This window comes from Colletotrichum godetiae, assembly GCF_030913485.1.
Source record: "Colletotrichum godetiae strain CBS 193.32 chromosome Unknown BDP55scaffold_1, whole genome shotgun sequence".
NCBI lineage: Eukaryota > Fungi > Ascomycota > Sordariomycetes > Glomerellales > Glomerellaceae > Colletotrichum > Colletotrichum godetiae.
Window position 1 is genome coordinate 256,707 of NW_026851249.1, and position 19,452 is coordinate 276,158.

The 19,452-nt window shown below is 50.6% G+C and overlaps 7 protein-coding genes across 7 annotated transcripts; 3 read left to right on the forward strand and 4 right to left on the reverse strand.

Annotated features, from left to right (window-relative positions):
* Positions 1–914: 914 nt before the first annotated feature.
* On the reverse strand, positions 915–2,363 carry BDP55DRAFT_722176 (F-box domain-containing protein; the record flags this gene model as incomplete). The annotated part of the gene is made up of 1 exon (XM_060578559.1): positions 915–2,363. One exon carries the CDS (start codon positions 2,361–2,363, stop codon positions 915–917), a length of 1,449 nt encoding a protein of 482 aa, XP_060436640.1.
* A 4,830-nt stretch (positions 2,364–7,193) lies between these two features.
* BDP55DRAFT_625154 (uncharacterized protein) lies at positions 7,194–8,027 on the reverse strand (the record flags this gene model as incomplete). The annotated part of the gene is made up of 4 exons (XM_060571431.1): positions 7,194–7,501; positions 7,568–7,607; positions 7,838–7,847; positions 7,969–8,027. 4 exons carry the CDS (start codon positions 8,025–8,027, stop codon positions 7,194–7,196), a joined length of 417 nt encoding a protein of 138 aa, XP_060436641.1.
* Positions 8,028–10,051: 2,024 nt separating this feature from the next.
* BDP55DRAFT_639837 (uncharacterized protein) lies at positions 10,052–10,808 on the reverse strand. The gene is made up of 2 exons (XM_060573286.1): positions 10,701–10,808; positions 10,052–10,643 (listed from the first exon to the last, which is right to left on the reverse strand). Exon 2 carries the CDS (start codon positions 10,439–10,441, stop codon positions 10,127–10,129), a length of 315 nt encoding a protein of 104 aa, XP_060436642.1. The 5' UTR covers positions 10,442–10,643; positions 10,701–10,808; the 3' UTR covers positions 10,052–10,126.
* Positions 10,809–11,183: 375 nt separating this feature from the next.
* Positions 11,184–12,610, forward strand: BDP55DRAFT_639839 (short chain dehydrogenase reductase). The gene is made up of 3 exons (XM_060573287.1): positions 11,184–11,310; positions 11,365–11,954; positions 12,023–12,610. Exons 1-3 carry the CDS (start codon positions 11,223–11,225, stop codon positions 12,335–12,337), a joined length of 993 nt encoding a protein of 330 aa, XP_060436643.1. The 5' UTR covers positions 11,184–11,222; the 3' UTR covers positions 12,338–12,610.
* Positions 12,611–14,698: 2,088 nt separating this feature from the next.
* Positions 14,699–15,230, forward strand: BDP55DRAFT_639840 (uncharacterized protein). The gene has a single exon (XM_060573288.1). The coding sequence runs from the start codon at positions 14,712–14,714 to the stop codon at positions 15,072–15,074; it is 363 nt and encodes a 120-aa protein (XP_060436644.1). The 5' UTR covers positions 14,699–14,711; the 3' UTR covers positions 15,075–15,230.
* Position 15,231: 1 nt separating this feature from the next.
* On the forward strand, positions 15,232–16,941 carry BDP55DRAFT_639843 (glycolate oxidase). Its single transcript, XM_060573289.1, has 2 exons — positions 15,232–15,471; positions 15,525–16,941. The coding sequence occupies exons 1-2, from the start codon at positions 15,384–15,386 to the stop codon at positions 16,841–16,843; spliced, it is 1,407 nt and encodes a 468-aa protein (XP_060436645.1). The 5' UTR covers positions 15,232–15,383; the 3' UTR covers positions 16,844–16,941.
* Positions 16,942–17,205: 264 nt separating this feature from the next.
* Positions 17,206–19,337, reverse strand: BDP55DRAFT_699535 (major facilitator superfamily domain-containing protein). The gene is made up of 7 exons (XM_060577895.1): positions 19,048–19,337; positions 18,946–19,023; positions 18,764–18,880; positions 18,479–18,686; positions 18,291–18,423; positions 17,983–18,219; positions 17,206–17,869 (listed from the first exon to the last, which is right to left on the reverse strand). The coding sequence occupies exons 1-7, from the start codon at positions 19,142–19,144 to the stop codon at positions 17,276–17,278; spliced, it is 1,464 nt and encodes a 487-aa protein (XP_060436646.1). The 5' UTR covers positions 19,145–19,337; the 3' UTR covers positions 17,206–17,275.
* Positions 19,338–19,452: the final 115 nt, after the last annotated feature.

A 19,452-nucleotide genomic window follows, 5' to 3' on the forward strand; every position in this document is an offset into this window, starting at 1 on the left:
TGCTGTTGACTTGTGAGTTGTGAGTATTTCCGTTAACAGGCTGATGGACTATTTAAGGCTTTATAGTCGCAACGAGTGGACATAGGGAATGACAACGAGATGAGAAGTATGATATAGTTGATCAACAGAATGAGGGGGCCTTGAGACCTCAAGAGATTCTTGGTCCTACAAGTACGCAAAGTGAAGGTCCGAGGGGAAATAACAGCGTTATATCTATCATTTCACATCTTTGTGATAGCCGCACTTGCCGATGATGCCCCGATGTGGAACGTTAACGAGCATTTGGCTGCCACATGACCGGCTATAATCGGAAGATGGCTGCATCAAGGGAACTCCATCCAACATCAGAGCCTGATTCTCCATGCCCACCAAACTTAACACCCTTGTCGCGGTAGCCCTCGAAAGCAAGGAAGAGAAGAGATCTGCAGACGAGGAACTGTCAGAAATGCATCGATCAGGAAGTAGGATGGGATCAGATCCCACGTTTTGAGACCCTCAGATAAGCTGCCGTTGACGAATTGCGTGGGTGGGATGTGCCTCGTGATCCGCGTGCAGATGTGATGCAGCGTTGAAGAAGAGGGGTGTGGCTGAACCCCTGCTCACAAAAAGACCTTGCATATTGGCAAGCTGCAAGGCTCGGAATGCCCTCAAGAGAAAGGTCCTTTGGGTTCTTCAGCGATGACCACATCTCTTGCAGATAGGCTCAAACCAAGCCGATTGCACGTGTGGCACATGCATCGATGAGCAATCTCTTCACACGGGAAGGGCTTCGGCAATCGCACCAACAAATGTTTGCTAATCATCCAATGTGGTTTGGATTTACGAACTGCTCTTGGTGTGATAGAATCAGCCGTTGTTAATTCGACTCAATAAATTTGTAGTCTACGTAAGGTAGGTCACTACTCCAACCCTCTTCAAGTTATACGGTCGTACATAACCTCCAAGTCTAAGTTACTTAAATTTGCCCCGAGCTCCATGCCGACTTTGCTGGGATCAAACAATTCTGCATTGAAGCGTAGCCGGATCTTCCGCAAGCTCGGGAATGCGTCTCCTGTCTGGTGCAGTTCCACGAGTTCTCGAACGTGAGGTAATATCTCGCCGGTGCACCCATACAGCTCGAGGCTCTCGAGGTTAGGAGAAATGTGATTGGCCAGCCGTGGAGCTCTCTGCAATTCCACCAACATTTGCTCTTGAGTAAGATTGCGATAAAGACTTGGGACCGTCCAGAGATCGGTAAAGCCTGTAAAAGCTTCCATGCCGATGTGCAGCGACTTCAACGAAATCATTTCCCGTAGGAAGGTTCCGATAAAGAAGCCCTCTTGTTCGACATACCATTCTTGATTGCGCCACTGACCTTGATAGTCGATGTGTAAACACTCGATGGTATCTCGGTGCGGCGATAGAGCTTGGGCTAGATCCTGCAGCTTGATCTGCATGTCTAGGAAACTGCTGTCGCCTGGGGTCCAGTGAAACGACTTGAGCTCTCTGCAAACACGTATGACTGTGCTGAGGCCCTCTTGTGTGATATTGGCATCCAGCAGAGTAAGATTCTGAACGTTTGAAGACCCGGGAGGGTTGGCGTTCTCGTCGAAGAGGTGCCCGTTCGGACCACTGCTCGATAAGCTGGCGCACGTGAACGTCCGTAACTGAGGTAGTTGCAGAAACTCCTTCCCAATGTTGAAGAAGTGGAAAAGACTCTTGGGTATCTCTGGCTCGCCGCAGTACTCTCGTAAGTGATGGAGTAGCGGGATTTTCATGCTCCTCCCGTGCAACGCTGCAGCTTTGATCAGACGAGGCAGTAGTCTAGGCGCGAGAGGTGTTCCTAGTTCGAGAACCTGGATCTTCGGACATGCGAGGAACATGAGCCCAATTTGCTGCTCGACTAATCCGTCGGCGAGGCCTCGAAGCCATTCGTGTCGCACAGCCTCCCAATCTTCGACGTGGTCGGAGAGGCCCGAAGCATCGATCATGTCCGTGTACACGCCAATTTCATCACTTTCAGGACCCAAGGGTTTCTTGCTTGATGGGGCGGTGCGGTAGATGAGGCTAGTGGAGACGTGTTTGATGGCGATGCGGCGCACATGTTGTGCAAGCTCGGGCTTGGTGATGACGATGTAACGAAGGAAGTCAAGGTTGCGGCTGCGTTTCTGCGCGTACTCGCTTGTGTTCTTGGGACCGGCGGCGCTCTCGTACGTGCGGACTGAGAGATGTAGAGCGACTTTGTAGAGATGCTTGCATGTTGAAAGGACGGCGCAGATCGATGCGGGGTGTGATGAGGCAAGGGCCTCGAGGACGTGAGTTTGGATTTCCACCGGCAAATCGATTAACTTTTGCGATCGTGATGATAAGTTTGCGCCCTGCATGATGCACTCTTTGTGTCTAGCTAGACACCATCAATTGAGCCGATCTCAGTTTGTTGGTAGTTGTTCTGATGATGTTGCATGACTGAGATGTGGCTGGAGGAGCTACTGAGGCAGGCACCAACCAGAATAGACGTTCCCGCTCGGTTCATGTTGGTAGATTTGACGCTCAATTGTCATTGGCTCTTGAGATCAACCTCTCACTCTGCATGATTTCTACATGCTGTTTCCGACGAAAACTAGCACCTCCTCCGGATCTTCATTAGATTGGCGCTCTCATCAAATCGGGCAGCGTTTCAGCTGAAGATATAAGATGTTCTACCGGCACTCTCTTGAGGGTTAGGGCTGTTTTATGGGCACTCACGTTGCTTGTAAGTAGACTCGAATCTGGACGAGTTGAAAACACTAGTAGTTAAGTGAAACTATTTATGCTCTTAGTAAGCCTGCTCGACAACAAACGATCTCCAGAGGAATGCTCGGTATTGGCATTGCAAAGGCAAAGCAAGTAGAACCAAGACTCAGATATGGTGAATGAGAGGCTTCAACCTTAGCAAGAGCTGCTCTGAGTGACCAGAAGAACCATGTGTGAGTCTTCCTGACTGAAATTCATGTACCATCAAATCCATCAAGATATTGAAGCGCGATTGCCAGTAGTAGCGGTAAAAATGAGACTGGCTAGCGTTAGAGTCGTCGTGTATCTGTGAATTCGTTTGAGGTTATTCGAATTATGGCCACCTTATGCCAAGCTTTTCGACGAATTGCCACATCTGCTTGGAGTTGGCTGTACTACATTCAAAACAAAGCATGGTGTGAATTCGAGCATCCATGCTGCAAATTGGGCTCGAAAAATCCCCAGAGACCCAGCCAAGCCATTCACCCATTGTCGATGAGTCGTCGAGGAACGAGAAATGCCTCCGAGGTGGTGGTGGCATGGTGGGCAGCCTAGAAAAAGCCATGCTCATCGGCCAATGCGCGACCAGGGATTGCTTGCATAATACGTGATGTGGAGTCCGTGAAACCTTCTAGCGCGGCCCCTTATCGCGATCTCGTGATGAGATTCGAGGACGACCATTGCACCGCCTACATTTACAAATATGGCCAAGGTCAAGCCGGCCCGGGATGCGCTGGTCGGAAATCCCAGCCCTGCATCACAGCAGGCGAGGCAGGCCGCAGCGGATTACATCAAAGATTCGCGCAATCCGGTCGTGCTCAAAAATGGGCATGCCCCCATATACTACGTGGTCTACAGCCTGCGAGGACCCCAGGCGCGCGGCAGGAAGTACGGCATCTTCACAAATTGGGACGATGCCAAGGACCAGACCGACGGCTGCAAGAACAAGAGTATGTGCAGAAACTGGTTATGAAGTCCGTCTGCATCACCATACTAATACGCATCCATCAACCCAGACACTACTGGCTCGACTTTTAACCAGGCTGTGAGTGAAGGCTTCCATTTCCGTGACCCAGGAGACTTACCCATATCAGGTGAATCTTCTCATAGCTGGCCTGGCTCTCGAGATCGATAATGGCTCCTTGATGAATTATCGCCCGGCACATCCAAGTCGGTCTACCGTATCCGCCCCTGAAGCCCCGTCGGCGCCTGCCCCGGTCAAGCGGCTCCGAGAGGTGGAGGCCGAACCTGACCCGGAGACTTCAGTTGGCTTTTATTTTGACGTACGTCCATCTAAAACCGTCAAACACGAGGAAAACCATCATTGTGGTACTTCTGAGTCACCGATCAAGGTGGAGGATGACTCTGATCAGGAGGCAATCAAAAAGGAGGATCGGGTTGATGACGAGGAAGAAGCAATGAGGGAATCACAGGGATTTATACCTCTCGGGGGCTACTCCGATCAAACGAACAAGTACATCAAACGCGAAAATGATCGCAAGACGGGCAAGGAAGACCCGCCAGCCGCAGGAGCAGCCCCAGAGCCTCCTCTCTGCCCTGAACAGCAGCGCGCCCTGGATCTGGCCATGCAGGGCCACAACCTCTTCATCACTGGGTAGGTCCATTTTTAAGGAGAAGGAAAGCCGGGCCATGACTGACCCTCTCAGATCCGGCGGCTGCGGCAAATCGGTCCTGGTGAAGGCACTCAACAAGGCCTTCGACGCCCAGCAGAAGACCGTCTACCTCGTCGCGCCCACGGGTCAGGCCGCCACCAACATCAACGGTAGGACAACATATTCCTACGCCGGATGGGGCCCCGATGCTCCGAAGGAAACAGCCCGGACTCTCATCGAAGACGCGCATCGCAAGACCGTATGGGACCGCATCAGGAGCACCGATGTCCTTATCATCGACGAGATCAGCATGGTCGACAGCGAGTTCTTCAATCGGCTCTCCGACGTCATCGGCCAGCTCCGACGGGACGCTTTCGCCCACCACTACAACCATCTCATCCGAACCCAGACCGAAGATTCGGTGGAGCGACCGTTCGGCGGTATCCAGATCATCGCCGTCGGCGACTTCTGCCAGCTGCCCCCCGTGAAACCGTTTGAGCACTGCACTGTGGAGGTGGCTTTTAACGAGGCCAGCCGTACTTCGACGCCGTGTGGGAAGATGGACTTTGACAAGAAAGATAACCTGCACTTCTGTCCTCGCGATGAGGAGCACCCGAAGTTTCGAGATGCCGAAAAATGGGCTTTCAACTCCTGGACCTGGGAACAGTGCAACTTCCAGTGAGTACCATGATCCGTTTGACGGTACAGCCGAGGACGCAGATCTGACAATATTGGCGAGTAGCTACATCCATCTAACCAAGATCCATCGACAAACCGATGAGAAATTCATCACTATGCTCCAGAATATCCGCCTGGGCCACACAACCGACGCTGATCTCAACGTCCTGCTGCAACACCGCGAAGTCAGGGATGGCATAGCCCTGTTCAGTCACAAGCAGAAAGCCAAGGACTACAACGACCAGGAGCTCGACAGGCTTCGCAGCCGGCCAGAACCCTTTCTTGCCCTGGACTACCCAAAAGACCATGGCGACAACAACGACAAGCACCGGTTTGACAAACATCTGACCCTCAAGGCCGGCATGCCGGTTGTGTTGCTGGCTAACGTAAGTTCTCCCTTCTCGCCCTACAATCGTGCACCTCCTTCCAAGGTCAGCTGGAATGAGGCACTAATGATTAGCTCGCAGCTCGACGTCGAGAATGGTCTTTGTAACGGCAGCCAGGGCAGGCTCATCCGCTTCATACGGAAGCTGGACCTCCGCGACCAGCCTAAGGAGCCCGAAGAGAAAAATTACAAGGGAGACAGCTATGGCTACGAGGTCGCGTGGGCAAGGTACGACCAGATGAGCAACTACGTCGCGGGTGCGTCGGGCGTGGAGTGTTGTGAGTTCTCCTGTGTCCCGGGTCATCCAGAAAGATGTAGCCACGAACCGCTGACCTTCGTCCTCCTTCCTCCGCCCCACAGTCCCCGAAGTCAGATTCGCAAACGGCGAGCAACGTGTCATAATGCCCCACTGCAACATGCACGACATCGAAACATCGATTCAGCAGACCGCCAACGGGTACAAGAAGATCCTGGTGTCGTACTCGGCGCGCACGCAGATCCCCCTTGTTCCGGGCTGGGCCATGACCATCCACAAGAGTCAAAGCCTGTCGCTCGATCGCGTCAGCGTCAACTTGCAGAATGTCTGGGACGGAAGGCAGACGTATGTGGCCCTGAGCCGTGCGCGATCGCTCGGCGGTCTCAAGGTCGTCGGGAACAAGACCAAGATGAGGAGTACGCTGCCGCTGGACCCCGAGGTGAGGAAGTTCATGAGGGAGGTGGAGCGCCGGGCTGCTACAGCAGACGAGACAAGTGGTTAGCCATTTCTTCGAAATACTCGGGTGGCGCGAAACGAGTTCTGGAGATTGCTGTTGATTTGTTGGGGATGAGAACGAGGGGAGGAGGATGTTAAACCACCCCTCTCCGAACTGAGTCGGGTATAGAAGGGTAAGAGGGTTTAGCAATATTTATGAGATACCGACTGAAGAACTAAGGCAAGCGCCTCAGTGGCAACGAGTATGGTAGCCTATACCTTTCTTTACCAAGGCCAAAAACGGCATACACCCTTCCTTCATTTGGGCAGGCTTCATCTAAGAAATGAATGTTTCGGAGCTAAGCGCACAGATTGAGAGCCGGCACAAATCAACCCGGACAAGCAAACAACGAGCCGGGCTTTTCTACCGGGTCCAGCCTTCCGGACTGGGTCCGGGATGTGACCCGTTGCGACGTTTTCATACTGTAGTTTCCCTATACATATAGGTTGGCCCATCCTTGTGACTGTATCTTGGGACGGTCTCGTCAGGTAAGGTACTGTACAGACCGGGTAAGCCCGCCATCAATCTAGCCCACTTCATTCGGCGGCGATCGGGGGTAATTGGCAAGGCACAATAGCGCACGACTAGTTATACATGTAAGACTTCTAGCATCAAAGATTATGACGATCTTGCTGCCATCAGGCGAATTCGATCTCTTTCCAAACCCGCCACGTCAACTTTTATTTGTAAGAGAATCATCGACCTATTTGAGAGGCGACCAAGATATTTGATCTGGAGAGAGAGTCCAAATAGAAAAGCCCCATGCTGTTTGAATTCATTTCTACTCTCTGTTCTATCTCAAAACTCCAGGATTCCACAACGACTCAACTTCAACCAATAACAGATCTGATTCCATCGCAACCCCAGTGTTCTCCAGTCACGTCTTTCCAATGTCCTGCTTGACTGGAGTTCGACCAACTGGGACTGGGCCTGTAATTAATACCAATCGCCGATCACTTAGAACGAGTGAGGCTAAAAGCTAGATGCACGGTATGTAGGTATTCCGCAAAAGTCCTAAGCTAGAACCCAGTGGCAACGCGGGCTGATGTTGGGACCGCCTGATGAGCTAGCAAAGAGTGGATGGTAGTATCTCTCGGTGTTGGTGCCCTCCGGACCGGGGGCTTCGCAAGACTGCGTGTCTTCATGCCAAGTGCCTGGGCGCCCGAAATACTCGGACTGCCCACAGTTTTTCTTCTCAAATGCCTTCATGCTAGCCTGGTAGGCAGCTGGAACGGCTGGGTCGCAACTGACTTTGTACCGAGGGTTGCCAGCCATCGCCACACCGGCGAGCACAAAAAGAGTGCTTACGGCTGCTAGATGCACTAAGTGGGTTAGATGAGGTTTATACGGATTTAGAGCTTTAATTGAATATGGAAGTGGCTACTCACTGATGGCAGAGGTGGTATCTGGCGGGCAGTTTGGAAAAGACTGTGATCGTGAGTGCAAAGCAAGAGGGACTATCGATACGACTTCTTTCTGTTGACAACGTTCAATCTATATGTATGGGGAATACTTATCACACTGCGCAACGTGGCTTAACATCATCTTGGGCAACCGTGTCCATCTCGGGTTCACGCAGTTGTAATTATTGCTCATGAAAAGTCCGTCGGTGTTTAATTTCGTGTGAAGAAACGCTAAAGTGATCATGTTGAACTTACATGCTCTAGGCTATAGAACAGGAAACGATTACCGCAGGGGCATAACTACCAGAGTTAGATTTGAGTGGATATTAATGTGCATCATAAAGAAGGTTTGATTGAATTAATTGACTTCCTGAAACTTTACATACTCGTATTGCAAATGGCAGCACTGATTGCGATGTGGCTTGACTCCATGATATTGGGACATGGGGTAATCACGAACCACGATGGATTGCAGAGAAGTCGTTGGCTCTACCTTGCTCGTTGTATAATAGGTGATTGAAGAGCTATCACCGGGAAGAAATCAGCAGCTTTGAATCCATCCCCCCCCTTTAGACTGTAAGCTCTTGCCTGGCTGTCTTTGTCGCCCGATTAACTTATGATATCAGTAGTCAGCTCAATCAGTCTATTGCGTTGCTGGCATTCCCTATGTTCATTGACGGAGTTCTTGGAGTTTCTCTCTAGTGTCAGCGCGACCAGCTATGTGATGGATCATATGTTGATAATTGGCAATGCTGGCAGCAAGCTCCACTGAACCACTGCATTTCTAAGTTCCTGAAATGTCTCACAGACCTTTGCTAATTCTGACGAATTGTCTGTTGTGCCCCTATCCGAAAGAAATACCCCATACCAATACCATTTGAAATCTGTTACAAAGAGAAACAGATAATATGAATTGAGAGGACTTATCATGAGTTCACTTGCGTGCAACAAGACTTCTGAGGTTTAACCACAATATATTCAAGTCCACGATGAATCATAAACAGCTCTCGTCTAAGATTGAATGCATACCTACGTTTCGACTCCATTCAGTCAAAGTCAGCATGCTAAGTTACAACACAAAGCTTGAACAACGTGGAATTTCAGATAGATACATACATATAGATAATAGAAGAGCTAGCCAGAAATTAAGTAGCAGTGTCTTATTGACAAGCACCAGTATCATCTACTATACCAAATGGGAATACCTTAACTCCTCAGCGCTGCTCCACGAAAAGTGAAAGTTCAGTGTCTCCATACTTACGTAGACAACGAGCCAAGCCCAAAAACGATGAATCAAGCAAGCTGATCAGTAACAACCCTTTACTAGCGAAATTGGCCGGAAAGTTATGTTGCGCCGTTCCGTCTTACAACTAAACTTCAAAGTGAGGTGATGAGAAATCAGTATGTCAGTCAAGCCAGATACAATCTGGTACCTTGCTTATGTCATGGCCCAGCAGTATATGCCCGTTGCCTCCCGTACTATTTACGCTTTCTTCATTTCAGTAACCCCTTCTGACGAACATCGAAAGTCCATTCCAGGCCAGAAGATATGGATACGGTGTTATTTCCCTCAGAACATTAGACCAACCCAGCTTCTTCGATTTGACTAGCATTGATCAACACAAAAGACTACGTGGTGAACTCGATATCATGCTTCTGGATACAAATACAACTCACCGCGTCGTTGCGTCTGGTAGCAGACTCGTAAGAGCCATTGGATCTTCTGAATATTTGATTACAGACGAGTTCAGTTTATAGCCTATCAAAGTTAATACATCAATATCCCATAACTTGGGCGAATCAGAAATGCTAGCTACAGTAGGCTACGGGACAAAAGCTATGCAGATTGAATTAGAACATGTGTGCTGTTCGCATCTATCGAGATAAAAAGTTCAGGGCCGTAGTTCCTTGAATTAGTCTGGGACAGTTGAGAGTCCCCGAGACTTCCGGGGGATGAATCAACTTGAACTCACAAGGCTTTCAGTGCTTATCACACTTAACAAGAGATAAACCCACGAAATTCGACAATAAGCCCGACATCTTCAACAATCTTGTTGACAGAACATTGACAGATACCTTTCGACAACCTGATCATAGATAAGCAATCCATAAGTCCAAGGATTGCATCAAGTCTCGACTTTTGCTGACATCTGTAATAGAAGATGAAACTCGAAACTCTATCTACCGTTCTAGCTCTTTCCATTACTGCCCAAGCTTGCTCTGGCTACAAACACTGCCACTGTTACGACTCAAATGGTTCCCAGAATGACAGCGCTACCTCAACAGTTTGCAAAGATACAGGATATCGAACGCAATACAATTTGAGCCTTGGGGCATATGAGTGTTACTACTATAGCGAAACAGTGTTCAAGAAACATTGGGCAGAGCAATTGCGGGATGAGAGAACTCTGTGTCAAGGCTGGTGCCACTGGAAAAGACTCAAGCTGCAGAGGAAAAGTGTAGACGTTTCGTCGACCCAACCCGTCGGCATCAATGTATTTCATGGATTGCAACTGGGACGTGCTACTATTTGCCGGCTCGAAGCTACACATCCAAATGCAAGACAAAATCCTGGGGACAGTCAAAATCATCCAAAATAACCCCATGTTCCATCTCAATTCGTTGTCGACCTAGAGCATACAAGATGTGACTCTCGAACCAGCTTTCTCTCTCGGCCCCGAGTATTCTTATCAGACGCAGAGCTGCAAGTCTGACTTCCAAGCACTTGCACTCTGTCACTATGGAAAACAGTATAGATGAGAATGCGAGTTCGAAAACGAACCGTGGGACTCGAATCGTCCGCAATTTGCTGAAGCCAGAAGCCAGTGAAATCATCTCGCGGAAGCTGGCGATGTCCATCTTGTCGTTGTCATGTCGGTCTTCTTAATATAGCTTGGAAACACATCCGCATTAGTGCTTGTGGGCCTATGCTAGTACAGCCGGCCTGCGATGTTGAATCAGTGTCAAAATCGTCCATCAGTTCTCTGCACTGGTGCAACAATGAACCGACGCAATCTCGTTCTTTCACCGCGTCGAAGTGAGCCCCTTTCCGCTTCTAGTACTACAAAAGCATCAGCCGTCTGTAAATTTCATCAATCATCAAGTGTGCATCCTTCACGTTATCGAATTTTGTCGGTAGCACAATTCTTAGCAAAACGGCAAGAGCCGAGTCCGAAGGCCGCCTTCCAAGGAGTAGGGGAAGAACACTCAACCGCCGAAAAACAGGTAATTGCTTCACACAAGAAATAGAGACAGTCCACTGAACGTGACTCATAGCACCTGAAAAACACCAGTGAAATCTAGTTGTTGATATCTGATATTGTCACCTCTGACTGTTGATTTGCTCAAGCAGCCGACCCCAATCGCTGTGCCTCTCTTCCACTTGGCGCATACCGGGCCAATGCCGGACCAACTTTTCGGCTCAGCCCCGCCAAGTGAACGCATCTCAGACCGGTCGACTGAAATGGATAGACATGCATCGGCATCAACTCGGTAATCGGACGGGTCAAGGCTCGGGTGAAACAAAGTGACGTGACTCTTAAGCCAGATTACCAGTTCACAAACCCAGAAGAACCGCTTCCGTCTCATCTTTCTTACCTCTGCTTGCCTTCGGACTATGTAAGCATCACCGACCGGATACATGATCGACTTACACAAAAAGAACATACCAAAGATGACCTCGTGGGAAGTAAATGGCAAAGTCGCGCTCGTGACCGGTGCTGGATCAGGTTGGCATTTTTTCTCAGTTCTCCAAGCACTGGGCCAATACTGACAGAGTTTAGGTATCAACCATGCGCTGACTAGGGCTCTTCTCGAGTTGAGTTGTTCAGTCATCATGGCGGATCTAAGACTACGTCCTGAAGCTGAAGAGACACTCAAGAAATACCCTCACCCACCAACCGAGCCCGGCACCGCGTCGGCAATCTTTCATCAGACAGACCTCAGCGATTGGTCTCAGATAAGCAAACTGTGGGATACCGCACTCAACACATATGGACGAGTCAATCTGCTCGTGAACGGGGCCGGGATCTATGACCCACCCTCCAGCGACTTCTGGAACCCGCCCGGAATCTCGCCTCTATCCCGAGACCAAGCCGATGCCAAGGTCGGCATGTACCAAGCCTATGCCGTCAACACCATCGCTCCCGTCAGACTTGCCCAGATCGCCGTCGAATACTGGCTCCGTCCCGAAAACCGACATCTTTCAGGCAACATCCTCTGGATCGCTAGTATGGCGGGCTACGTTCATGGCCTCCTGACACCGTTCTACTACTCAAGCAAGGCTGCAGTTGTTAGCATGTGCAAGTCCCTCGGCTCCTTGAATAAGATTGCCGGCATCAGAAATGCGGCAATCTGTCCCGGAGCAGTCGATGTATGTTTGACCTATTACCTCAAGTCCGTCATGATCGCAAAAAACCGAGTGCTGATAGCCTGCTGCAGACCCCGATCTTCCACGCTTCCTACAGCCGAGAGCGCGTACATGCTGATGACTTGATGCTCAGCGTTGAAGAAGTTGTCCAGGTTGCCATGTCTGCCATCCGTGATCCTAAATATGGCGACGGAAACATTATCGAGGTGTTTTGTGGAGGGATGAATGAAAACCACAAAGTCTCAGTTCGGGATGTACCTTTGGAAAGCTTGTACGATGTTGAGGGCATGAAGGGCATGGCAGCTGGAACGCACATGCTTATCAAGCAGGACGAGTTCATAATGAAGTTGAAGAGGAGAGGCTTAGGATTTTCTGCAAAGATCTGAGGGCGCAAGCTGGAGAGATTGTAAGTCGGTCTGCACCAGAGCAAGTCACTGTCACAGGAATCTAAGTTGAATGACGAGAAAGGGAGAGTAATGAGATTGGCATGGTTACTCGATCGATCCCCTGGGGCTCAATTTGAACGAATTCCCAGACCATGTGATAGCGTCTTAGGGTTGGAGGTCCAGAGAAAGTGTAAGCGCAGCGTATTAATGTTTTGGGCGTGGTTCCATATCCTGCAAAGGTTTCATACAATATCATCCAAGGCTATAAGTACCTACCTGGCACTTCAACTCCGATCAGTGTTCTCAAATGCTGCTTTCACATCTTGCAGCCGCATTCTCAAGATTTTGTGTAGAATCTTGGCCCGAGTTCTGGCCTATACTTTGGCCCGAATCTCCGCTTCCGCTTCCGTCAGCAGTCCTCTCTTCAAGCTCCTCCAGGAATCTTCTAACTTCGGAATCACGTTTCAAGCTCGACTGAAGCATGTATTTGTCTGTATCATCTATCTTCAGCCCTTGGAGAGAACGGGTACGGCTGAGCGCTACCTAGGCTTGGCCCTTTTCGAAAACAGAGCGCAGGTCGACGATTAAGCGATCGAGAGACAGGCTTTGGCTCTTGTGGATGGTCATGGCCCAGCCCGGGGCGAGGGGGAGCTGCTTCCGAGATATGAGCACGTAAGGATGGTTCGTGCCGAGTTCATTTACTGCGCAATCCGGGCCAATGACTCGTCGTTGGCGGTTATTGAATTCGACTTCGGGGTCTGCATGGATTTTGTAAACATGTGGAGATTATGAATTTTGTAAACCAATTGAGCATGATTTGTACTTACATGATTGATCTGCATCTTCTTTTGCCAAGAACTGTTCCGTCTGACGGTAACGTTCTCTAGCGGCCTCGAAGCCTGGGTCACCCGTTTTGTAATTCTTTTCTTGAGGCTCCGAGGAGCCATTAATCTCGGAGCATAAGACAAAGTTGCGAATCCTACCCTGACCGCCATTGCAAAGCCCGCTATTAGATCAACCTGTAGGATACAAGGTCAGTGAAACTAACAACATAAGTTTGTATGCCACGGCGATTTCTGAGGAGGTCTCACATTTGCAGTCAAAATGACAGGCATATCAAGCTTTAACTTCCAAATATGGGGCATAGCGATGATCACCCAAGTAGGTCAATGGCTGCCGCAAAGGCGGTGCACCTATCGCTGAATCCTGCGCCTAAAGGGTGCACTTTGTTAGTGACCATTACTCGGAAAACGTCAAAGCCCCGCTTGGGTATGGCGCGGCTGTTTGCGTAAGGCAGTCAGTACTTGCCTTTCATTTTGTTATTATTGTAATTGACGTATTCAAGACACCAGTACTTTCGGGGCTTTGTATCAAGCTATGCGAGTCGAGATACATTGACATCATCAGCCGCGGATTTGAGACTGAATAGATGAGTCGCGTTCTCAACTTGACATGGATGATTCAATAGTAGATCGATGTCCTTCTGGCTAAGATCTTAGCCCAAGCGGCATGTCTGAAGAATCCTGACAAACTCATCGTCTGTCTGTCGATGAACCTTCTTCAGTTGGACGTCCTCAAAGTCGCACCTCCCCCACTCACTTAACTGATTTGAACGCCCATTTGTCACTTTCCTTGAAGGATCCATGAGAATTGTTCTCGGTCCTCGGGTCGGTATTTCCTTGAGGACACGAGTATGAAAGAACTGATCCCCCAGTTGTTACTTCGTCCATCTTTTTGCCACATATTGAACAATTTTCAGTTGGCTTCACTGGACGCAGTTGGCAAAAGTCGCCAACGGCGGCATCAACAGCGTTGGCTGCAACATTATCAGGTGCGGTACCCCCAGGTTTACTTATCAACGAGGGCATTTATCTGGTCTTCTATTGACGTCTGCGGGGGGTTGACGGGAGGCCTGGCATTGGTCTGCGCTTCAGATTGGTGTCGTTTGGGCGACGGTTAGGGACACAAAAAGGAGATCCTGCGTGTTCGGGGAGCAAGAGAAGATCTGTCGCAACAGCGTAGATCTGAGAAATGAGACAGACGCGTTGCGATAAACTCCCAACGGCTCCGGTCAACCGTTCTTTATTATGGGGCCTAGCCGAACCAGGCAGAGCAGATATTCAAAGGAAAAAAAACGTCGAAATGACATTGCACTCCCACGACTCTGTTCCCGTACGGGCCCGCCTTGAAGAGAAAGTAAGCAGTTCCGCTTTTGTTCTTCTCGATTGTCCAACAATGCCGCGCATCGATTCGCAAATCGATGCCTTCGGGACAGGAAGTTTATGACGTCTACTGCCTACGGCATTTGGTGCTGATTTCTGAGGGATTGGATGAACTAGCTTCGGAACGGCTAAGGCAGGTGGGTAGCGTATACATGCATAGCCGGTACTTAATACTCCGTACATTGCATCCGTATGTGTGCCTACGGAATACAACCAAGATTGAAAACAACGCCTATTTCCGATCATCATTCCCGCTGCTCACGTCTCCCCGCATGAAGCGAGCCAGCTCAGGTACTAGCAGGGACCCCATCCCGGGGGCCCCGGACAACTCCCGAGCCTCCCTCGTTCCAACGTCGTCGCCGGACACTTCTCCGCTCAAACCTAACACGATGCGACGACTAACAGCATCGATGCCGCAAACATCGTCATCTTCTGGCGAATTGAATCTCGTAACATTGCGGAGCCGCACCACCTTTTCGCGGGGACTCCACTGCGAGAAGCAAGCTATGGCTTGAGTGGGGGAGCAGGTTTGTCTCGAATCGGACCAGCAGCGGCGTCATGGGGTTGTGGACAAACGCCAGCATGACCCCCACCTAGGCCTGGCTGGCGTGGATTCGTGGGGTTAAGGTGCCGCCAGTGGAGATGTTTGACATCGTGAGCCCTTCGCGGGGTGGGAGAACTAAGCTTGTGCTTAGTCTGCTAGGCGGGTCCATCCTACAGTGGCTCTAGGGATATGGAAATCCTTGGATTCACCAAGACCATTCCAATCTCTCTTACGCCTCGCTCTTGCTCCAGAGCATCGACACTCGCCAGTCATCATCACCATGGTTGTGAGTGGTACGGAGGTTGCGAAGAACAACACAAAAGACTCTTGCTGGGTCGTCGTGCATGGTCAAGTATGGGACGTCACAGGTAGGCGCATGCTCTGGTCTCCATTCTCACGTCGCCAGCTCACGCCAGATTAGACTTCCTGGATGAGCACCCTGGAGGCGCAAAGCTCATCATCAAATGTGCCGGCAGAGACGCAACGGAAGACTACGACGCCATCCACAACCCAGACCTCATCACAGAAACCCTATCTCCAGACCGTTGTCTGGGCCCAATAGACCCGGCAACTCTACCGGAGCCGCAAGATGTCTCGTCGAACACTCCTGATAAGCAAAAGCCAGCTTTCCCACATCTAGGCGCCATAATCAACGCCGACGACTTTGAAAAGGTCGCGGAAAAGTTCCTCTCGCCCATGGGCTGGGCTTACTACTACTCGGGCGCAGAAGACGAACAGAGCCTCAACGACTCGCGCCGCATCTTCCGCAAACTTGCCCTCCGTCCACGCATTCTCCGAAATGTCGATTCCATCTGCACGTCCACAAACATTCTCGGCCTCCCCTCTTCCCTTCCCTTCTACATTTCGCCTACTGGACAGGCCAAATACGCCCATACCGAAGCTGAGACAATTCTCTCAAGGACTGCGGGCAAGGAAAGAATCCTGTACTGCATGCCCACCAAGCCAAGCGCGTCAGTTGAGTCCATATTCGGAGCCAGGGTGGACGAAGCACAGCCGTTGTTTTTCCAGCTGTACGTTGACCGGAACCAAGATAAGGCACAAGCTACGATTAGGAAGGCAGAGAGGTTAGGCGCTAAGGCGATCTTCGTGACGGTCGATTCGCCCGTCATCGGCAAGCGGGAGCGTGATGAGAGGTTGACTGTAGGCGATGAGCCCCTTTCGGAGCCCAGCGGCGTGGCTAAGACGACGGCCTCTGGGTTATTGAATGCGGGGTTGACATGGGCAGATCTGACATGGATACGACAGACCACATCGTTGCCGATTGTCATCAAGGGGATACAGTCGGTTGAAGACGCAGTCATCGCCCACGAGCACGGAGTAGACGGTATCGTGCTGTCGAACCATGGGGGCAGGTCCCAAGACACAGCGCAGGCGCCCATGCTAACGCTTCTCGAGATTCGTCGATATGCGCCGCATCTGCTCTCTAGGGAGACCAGACCTAAGTTCCAGGTGTTTGTCGACGGCGGCATCAGACGTGGTACGGACATTCTGAAGGCTCTTGCGCTTGGTGCCACGGCTGTTGGCATCGGTCGACCATTTCTGTACTCGATGACGGCTGGCTATGGCGAGGCTGGTGTAAGACGGCTAGTGCAGATTCTCAGGCATGAAATGCAGACTAACATGGCACTTGCGGGTCCCACGTCTGTGGAGGAAATTGTCCCTGAGATGGTCAATAGCGAGCGGGCTGAAAAAGAAGTTACAGGAAGGGTGAAGTTGTAGACTATTCAAGTGCCAAGCGTCAACTTAGAACACTGGAGGTGCTATGTTTTTCTGTACCAAAGAACCTTTCTATCAAAGTGTCTATTTACCCTAGTAACGGCGACTAAGATTTCGTGTCATACTCTGAACAGTATCTCGTGGCCAGGCCTGGTATATGAGAGATACGTAGACCAAGACAGCCCTTATCCGCACTAAGAACCAAGGTGCTATCAAACCGGCACCCAAACTGCCAATAGAGCAGGAAAGTCGAATGCACAGCTTCTATGGCCAGTCGTCTCAGACTAAGTTCACACATGGTTGAAAGTTTGGAAAGGCTTGATACGGGATGCTTTGTCAACACAATCGAGAATTCCGGCGTACATGGATGCTAACTATAGTTTCCCCTTCAGGACGATTACTCAAGTAAGTACTATAACAATCTCCATATGGGTCTCAAATGAGATACCTAAATCCTCCGGCAACTTGCGCCTGCGTCGGCCCATGCTTCCCCGTCTCTTCGCCCCGGTCCAACTTGGCATTCAACCGCCTCAACCAGATCCTCGTCACCGTAGCGAACCCAATAGCCAGCCCCGTCGCCGCAATGTTCACAATAAATGCCGTAACATACCTCGGCGCACCATAATACAGATAACTACCCCAAATATTCGGCGTATTACACATAGCATTGATCAGCGCAATAGCACTCGCACGCTTCACCGAAGGCTGTGCCAGACTACCCGTGATCCACGAGAGCACAACCACAGCAGCGGCGTAGAAAGATCCCGGAAGAAGCATCATGGCGACGTAGCGTGCTGCCGTGTTGGTCGTTGAGACGGCGATGATGTTGGCGACAAGGGTGACGCAGAGGGGGATGACGATGTGTAGAAAGCGTTCTTGTTTGCGGTCTGAGTGGAAGCCGTTCAGGAGCATAGTGATGACGCAGAGGAGGAAGGGCGGCGCGGTGAGGGCATAGGTCATTGTGCGGGAGAAGCCAAGGCCGCCGACGACGGAGGGGAAGAAGTTGGCGACGGCGCCGACGATGTAGGTCTAGATAATCCCCACGCGTTAGTAAACTTGTTCATGGGCTTGAAAGATTTACTTCGGGCCTTGCCTCGGTAGAGGTGCTTCAAGAGAGCAGAGAAGTAGGTTATAAAACTTACGGAGTAGAGAACACTCATGAGCATCCAGGTCTTTGGGTCCTTGACAGCCATCATAAACCCCTTGAGGGCGGTGACTTCGCTCGAATCGTCTTCCTGACCCTGGTCTGCTGCGAAGTTGTACTGAACCCACTCGCACTCCAGTTGGGTCAGAGTGGGAATCTTTTTGTTGGAGTTAGGTAAGATGCATGCGAACGGGATGGCCAAGCCGACGGTGATGACGCCCTCGACGAGGAAGAGCTATGGTAGTCATGGTTAGTCCTAGATATCCAACGAGTTACTCGGGTAGAAGGTGAAGGACAGGGACATACCCAACGCCAACCCGCAAGTCCATGGGCACCATCCAGGTTCAAGATGCCGATGGCGAAGAGTCCGCCAAAAGCATTGCCCAACTGGGATCCAGAGTAGAGGATGGCAGTCCGCAGGGCAAACTGCTTTCGGTTACTAGGAACGTATCAGCATCCCAGGAGACTTAAAGCACATGAACAGAATGACTAACTAGAACAGTGACAGAAAGTAAAGAGCGCCGGGAAAGAATATAGCCTCGACGAAGCCAAGGAAGAATCGAGCCATCAAAAGGCCTTCGTAATTGTGCACCACGGCCATGAGGGAAGAAATAACACCCCAGGCGGCCATGCCACAGCAGATGTACGCCCCAGGCCACTTGATCTTTCCGACGATCATGTTAGAGGGGACTTGCATGAGGACTGCAATGCCTCTGCGTTAGAAAGGTCCAAGACGGCAGTATTTCCACGCCATTGAAAGAGTATAGGGAGGCTCTTACTGTAGCCAACAAACAAGATGCTGACGGTGGTCTGATACTCGACTTCGCTGAGGCTTAGGTCCGTGGTGATATCAGCGAGCTTCGCGCTAGCAATGTTTTGGCGGTCGAGATAGTTGACTTCCATTGTGTTAGTCGTTTTCTCCAGGAGAGAATACTTGCAGAAGTATGCAGATTGCACTTACGAATGTACATTATGACCATGATGGGCATGATCACCATGTCCATCTTCAATGTTGCTTTCTTGCCGACCCTCTCGTATTCTTCCTAGCCCAGGGCCGCCAGACTGGCGGGCATGATGAGGTTGCCGCCATGTTGGCTCAGCTTATCGGCGTTGACGTCCTCGACCTGGTCCGAAGATCGTTCTGCTTTGTCCATGCCCATTGCTTCAGTGTTCGTCTGACTTTGTGACTGAAAAGAGATATTTTCCTCTGTAGTTCATCAACGAAAGGGAAAGCAAGAGCGATAAAACAGATGGCAAGTTAGATGTGAGCAAGCATGCACCGATGAAAATACGCGGGAAGGGTCCTGAACTTAAGCTCCTTTCCCCCGGACCTCTCAACCTTGGAACAGCTTGTCGTTCCTTTTACTCGTCCCACAATCACCTCTTTCCCTACCCTTTCCCCTATCCTAAGGCAAACGTGGAGAACAATCCAAACGCGGGGAAATGCCCCATGGGGTAGGGCCCAACA

Coding starts and splice junctions, on each gene's coding strand:
- BDP55DRAFT_699535 (XM_060577895.1), bottom strand. CDS start 19,144: ATGGGCATGGACAAAGCAGAACGATCTTCGGACCAGGTCGAGGACGTC. Junction 18,424..18,478: donor TACTTTCTGTCACTGTTCTA/GTTAGTCATTCT, acceptor ATACGTTCCTAG/TAACCGAAAGCAGTTTGCCC. Junction 17,870..17,982: donor TCATGAGTGTTCTCTACTCC/GTAAGTTTTATA, acceptor GGGATTATCTAG/ACCTACATCGTCGGCGCCGT.
- BDP55DRAFT_639837 (XM_060573286.1), bottom strand. CDS start 10,441: ATGGACATCGCCAGCTTCCGCGAGATGATTTCACTGGCTTCTGGCTTC.
- BDP55DRAFT_639843 (XM_060573289.1), top strand. CDS start 15,384: ATGGTTGTGAGTGGTACGGAGGTTGCGAAGAACAACACAAAAGACTCT. Junction 15,472..15,524: donor TCAAGTATGGGACGTCACAG/GTAGGCGCATGC, acceptor ACGCCAGATTAG/ACTTCCTGGATGAGCACCCT.
- BDP55DRAFT_639839 (XM_060573287.1), top strand. CDS start 11,223: ATGATCGACTTACACAAAAAGAACATACCAAAGATGACCTCGTGGGAA. Junction 11,311..11,364: donor CGTGACCGGTGCTGGATCAG/GTTGGCATTTTT, acceptor GACAGAGTTTAG/GTATCAACCATGCGCTGACT. Junction 11,955..12,022: donor TCTGTCCCGGAGCAGTCGAT/GTATGTTTGACC, acceptor AGCCTGCTGCAG/ACCCCGATCTTCCACGCTTC.
- BDP55DRAFT_639840 (XM_060573288.1), top strand. CDS start 14,712: ATGCATAGCCGGTACTTAATACTCCGTACATTGCATCCGTATGTGTGC.